Source organism: Acanthisitta chloris, unplaced genomic scaffold (assembly GCF_000695815.1).
Source record: "Acanthisitta chloris isolate BGI_N310 unplaced genomic scaffold, ASM69581v1 scaffold5342, whole genome shotgun sequence".
In the NCBI taxonomy this organism is placed as follows: domain Eukaryota; kingdom Metazoa; phylum Chordata; class Aves; order Passeriformes; family Acanthisittidae; genus Acanthisitta; species Acanthisitta chloris.
This window is the reverse complement of record NW_008659756.1, coordinates 2,459-8,262: the sequence shown is the minus strand read 5'-3', so window position 1 is coordinate 8,262 and position 5,804 is coordinate 2,459. Positions and strand designations below refer to the sequence as shown.

General features: G+C 38.2%; 1 protein-coding gene across 1 annotated transcript; it reads right to left on the bottom strand.

The window, feature by feature from the left end:
• Positions 1–980: 980 nt before the first annotated feature.
• On the bottom strand, positions 981–5,475 carry GCSH (glycine cleavage system protein H (aminomethyl carrier)). Its single transcript, XM_009069506.1, is given in 6 exon segments — positions 981–1,055; positions 1,057–1,102; positions 1,630–1,761; positions 3,305–3,368; positions 4,547–4,626; positions 5,433–5,475. Coding segments are annotated over 6 exon segments (408 nt in total). The 3' UTR covers positions 981–1,012.
• Between the last annotated feature and the right edge of the window lie 329 nt (positions 5,476–5,804).

Genomic DNA, 5,804 nt, shown 5'->3' with positions numbered 1-5,804 from the left:
CTTGGAAAGTGCACAGTGGGGTGGAAGGTCCAGACAGATGCAGGGAGCCTGTAAGAGGCCAGGATCAAGCTTCCAGCTCTCTGGGCCCTGAATGTTGTTGTGCACATTTATGGATTCATTAAATATTAAGTTTAATGGAATCAACTGCTTTAGTTTACTGGTTTGCATAGGGAAGGTTTTGAGTTCAGTCCCATGATGGCATTAGAGCAGTTGCCTACTTGATCTTAAAGACAGACCCTCATGGGTACATGATACATCAAATTATTGCAGATCAACACAATTTTCACAAGTATCTGCTCATCTGAAATGACCACAGTTCTCAGGCACATGGTGTAGTATCCGTTCCTTAATTACTAGTTGGTTAATGTACCCTAGACAAAAATACAGCCTAAATAATCCATTCTAGAACCCTGATAAACTATCATTGCATGAGCTTTGCTTTCTAAGTAAGTATATAAATGGCAAGACAAAGACCATACCAGGCAGGACCATTAGATTGTGTAGTTAGAAGGAAAACAAAGCATTAATAAATTCTGTAAAGAAGTACAAAACATGCAGAGAGGTAGTTGATATGGCTTCTCCTTTTTTGGTGTCATCTCTGCAACTATAAGTAGGAGGAATATGAGGAGGTTAGGGACATTGCTTTTCACTACCTTGGGAGCAATGGAAAAGCATTTCAGGGAAAGCTGCAGTCCAGGTTACAAAAACAGTCATGTGCCTACAACAAAAGTATCATATTAAGGCAGTTGTTACTAAATTCGATGTCAAATGAATCTTGGGAAGTATATATTTTAGTAAATTTTGTTTCCCTAAATATTATAGGTAACATTCTGAAGTTACATACATCAGAGAACAGCATAAAAAGCCCTTGCAGGAACACAGATGTGAAACATTTTTATCCCTGCTCATAAATGGCATTTTTCAGGTTGCCAAAACTGGATATTCTGTACTTCACTGATTGATGACAAACTACACTGAAATATTTTATATGGATTTATTTCATCATTCCAGCTCAGTCCTCAATCGATTTTATGTATTTCTCATAGGCATCTTCGGTCATCAGCTATAGCAGGGTTTTCCACTGTCATCTTGATAAGCCAACCTGTAGTTAGGAAATTAAAAAGAAACACAGTTGTTAATATCCTACAACAAAGATTCCTTCATGTTACTGCCTGAGGAAAGCACTTCTAGCAGGCATTCAAGCCCTGGATCACCAGATTTGTGTGCAGGCAAAACAGTGTTTCAATACCTTAAAAAATGACCAACCAACCAACTCGTCAGAAGAAATGGCCTTTTGAGTCAGATCAGTTGTCTAACTTAGTGCTGGCACTGAGAGTGGCATTAAGGAGACACTGTCTAGGAAGAACAGAGGAGCCTGACCTCTGTTTCAAGGGAAACAGATTTAAATTCAGGCAGAGTCTATGTCTGAAAAGAACAGATTGTAAAACAGCTGTCAGAGACAAGGCTGTGATAATGCTTTAATGTTAAATTTTATTGGGCTTGAACTATATTCAATATATTCCATTAAGCCTCCACACCATTAAGCTGGAAGAATAGGAATTGCAGAGCCATTTGTGGGAGCAAGAATCCAGGCAGTATTCATTATTGAAAGATAAAATGACATCTTACCATCTTGATAACAAGATTTATTGACGAGCCCTGGATTATCTGCAAGGGCACCATTAATCTCAGTCACTTCTCCTGAGAGAGGAGAGTAGAGTTCACTAGCAGCTTTCACACTTTCCAAAGCCCCAAACTCATCTGAAACAGAATATGATTGAATGCTTTTAAGGGGAAAACACAAAGAGCTTAGTTCTTTTTCAGTCAGACATTCTGGTCATGACCCAACCATCAAAGAAATGTCTTGATCTTGAGCAAGAAAAATGTCAAACAGATTGAAGTCACCCAGTTTGTGACAATGATCTCCTGTATTAAATTTGATGTTTGTGCTCCTGAATTATTCCAGGGAACTTGCCTAAGACTAGCTACTACAGAGAGGACAGAAATTCCCTACATTTGGTTAATCCTTTGGCTAAAGCTGCACAGCACATGATATGACATTGTGTTAATTCTTGCTGCCAGGCACCTAAATATGTCTTTTATCTACAATTTAAACCTTCTTATACATAATTTGGTTACAAAATAGACAGAGCCACAATTCCAGGAATCTCGTTCTTTCTCCAGAAACACTATCAAGTGTTATATTTGCACTCACTGGAAAACACACATTAGTATTCAGAGGCACAGCACTGGAAGCACCCAGCTGCTCTTCCCTTTTGCCTGTTTTGTAGGCAGTTATGGAAATGGTGCCTGGAGCAGTGTTAGCCCAGAGTAGCTCTAAGCCACAAGCAAACAAGACGGAGGCTGAAGAAACACGGAGCTGTCAGAAGAGTAGATAGGCATCAGCACAAGGGATCTGAGAACAGCTTGTTCTGGGAAAGCTTGGAATCAGACTAAGGCCAGAATGGGTAGAAAAGAGAACTTAAATGGAAATGAAATTCCTTCAAAGCAAAACTACAAGTCGGTTAATTAAAATCCTAAACAGAAAGACCTTTTGTCTCACATTCACCACTCAATGTGATGCAATAGATTTGGCCAAAACAGTTTGATAAGGATCTATTCCCCAGGGAGGGTGGGAGAAGAAAGGCTACTGCTTTGGGTCAGAAATCTACATCCTCTTTAGCAATGTTTGAGGCTAATGACAATCTTTTCTTCATATACTAGGGAGACAGCTCTGTGTTAATACAGGTAAAGGCTTTTTCTTTCTACCTGTTAATGCTCATTCTTCTTTAACATGGAAAATTACATAACTGAATGATGAAGAATGCAATGAGATTTGTACATTGCTAATGAGCAAAACCCTGTGATTACATCTGATACCCCAAAATTACTGAGTGCACATTCACAGAAAAATTAGAGCTTGATATCAATTAGATGTTTCACATCGTGCAGCTCATGAAGTGCATAACTGGAGAATCACAAATGAACACTAGCAAGTCCAAATCAAACCATGAATACTTTAAAATCAGAACTTAGGTAAAATTATTACAAGAAATATTTCAAATACTTGATTTGTAATAGATGTATTCACAGTTTAACAAGCAGGTACCTTCTGCTACCATGCATGGTCTAACAGTGAGAAGTTGAAATTGAAGGTGTCTCTTGTAGAAATACCTGAATTTATTTTGTATCCAGAAGCTTTCTAATGGTATCAGTGACCATAAAGATTACTTCACAAAATTTGCAAAGAAAGAGCAGTATGACTAGAACAGTTACTTCATTAGCAACTAGAGCTGAAACTTACCATGTTTACTCAATTTTGTCCCAATTTCTGGAAGACTACAGTAAACAACGTCTCCTAATGCTTCCTGAAAAGAAAAACAAAAGCATCAAACCCTGCATTAAAGCAAGTATACATAGGAGAGAGCTGATACAGTAACTCTAGAATCTGTACATAAGTAGTCTGTGTCTCTAAATGTAGTTCTCATTCTTTAAGGATTACATATTTTTCACTTTTTAAACACTCAACATGAAGAAACTGTTTTGTTATCATGCCAAAACCGACAAATTATTGTTTATCTATTATAGTGCTAATAACTGTCAGGCTGAGCTTATAAACAGATTTCTTCTAGCAGAATGAGGAGTAACATCTATCATCTTAGCATCAGCTACAGTAACAACTGTTTTACATGACAAAGTTCCCAATGTTTGAGGGAATTCTCTTTTTGTTACAGAGCACTGAGGATTTACTCCCAGTGCAATATGAAGGGCAACTCGATGATTCCTCCCCAGAGAAAAGAACAACTGGAGAGCTGTTAGCACAGTTTGTCCTTATTGACTTCATCGGGAGCCTTATCACCATAAGAATTGGCTCAGGTCTTCCCTGACACATGGTCCTTATCTCACAAAAGGCCAAGGATTTTACAGGGTATTAGTGTTATTGACTGAAAACTTGAGATCACAGGAAATGTTGCTTGTCCTGAGAAACATTAATTCCACTTATTGATAGTTTGTCCCATTCACTTTTCTGATCTGTCCTATGACTACTCCAAATCAAGTATCTGCATGAGAACAAAACAAGAAAATCTAAAAGAGCTCCTATCCTAGAGCAAGAAATCTGTGCCACGCTGTGCATCTATTCACAACTGTTCTTTAGCCAGAGGGATTTCACCATATTTATGTTGAAATGGAGTGGGAAATTTGACCTAAAAAAGTACATGATGTCCTCTTCACACACCACGAACTGTTCAGGCCTAGAACTGAATAAAAGTTTAAGTTTTAAATTCTGCCGAAACACTGAGTTTCTCATCAAGTCCAGCTCTTCACAGGCTCAACCTGATGCAACTAAGAACTTATCAGAACGCTAAAGTAGCACAAATATCACAAATAATGTGAAAGATCCCAGTCCAAAAATCACACTCAGCGTGCAGCATGTGCAATTACAACAATTAAAAAAAACACCCTGTAAGTGTCCAAAGAGCAAGGACAGGAGCAGATACGCAAAAATAAATATTGCAGGCTTGGGTAAGGGGGGAGGGATCAATACCTGTGCAAAATTGCTGATTCCTACTGTTCCAATGCCATTCTGCACAGATATCCATTCATGCTTGTCTGTGAATTTGCGAGCTAAAAAGAAGCAAATGGTATTTCAGAAATAGGTGACACGTTGCTTACTTAAATGCAGTAACACATTGCAGGTTTAGACCGTGAGGTTTATGCTGAGGTTGGTTTCGTTCACTTTTCTTGGAAAATATTTCAAACAGCACATACAATTTGCAGAAGCATCTTGTTCTGCTCAGGACACAGTGACAGGGCAGAGGTTCTCTGGGTGTTTTGCTGAGAGTATTAGCAGTTCCTGTGCAATCACCTAGGGACTGATACAGTACAGGAGCAGAAGGAGCAGTTCTACTTCAAACACAGGTGTAAATCTAAAGCATATATGTGTGCTTTACTCATAGTTATACACTTCTACAACAGCATAGTGGCTTTTCAAACATACTTAGTGTTTATTTCTGACAACCACTTTATTGCACCTGGGCAGGTCAGTTAATTGCTCCATAAACAGTGCCAGCCTTGGAATATCTCATTCATAGTACAAAGTTGTCACAGATCTGTGCAAAATTAATATAGGGCAAATTAATAAAGTGACTCATACAGAAAACTGTTACTCAAAAGAATTTGTTCTCCGTTAATAGTGTTACTGTAGGAAGAACACAGTAGTTATTCTGTATCATTTTAAAATAAGCCTATCTTAGACCTTGTTACATCTCTTCACAGCAATGTTACAACTCTCCACAGTTTTAGAACTGTAAGATTCAAAACAGCTTTATTAGAGGCAATTGTTTTTATACAGCCATATGGAGAAACTTCAAAAGAAATAAATGAAATAGGCAACATTTTCTTGCTGACATTTCACCTGGAACTTTGCTTACTCTGAGCATTTTCAGCCTGCACTGTCTGTTTTCTCACTTCCATATCGTTTCCACATAGATAACTTCTTAAGTTATTTCTTTCTTAAATTAATTCATGTTTAATTTTCACTTGTAGCACCCATACAATCAGGCAAGGGATGCTGCAGAAGCTGGGGAAGATAACTCATGAACCAGTGCTCCCTGTGTGATTAGTGCCAGAGTAGTACAGCTGCACCTTCCTTTTGAGTTCAAAATTCTCCTCTCAGGCTCTTCCTCTGGGCTGGGACTCCTTATAGCAACCACCAGAGAAATTACACTTATACAAGTCTTAACTAAACTTCTGCAAATCCTTGTTTATTTTCTAAAATCATACATGAAGGAAAAGAGAAGTTC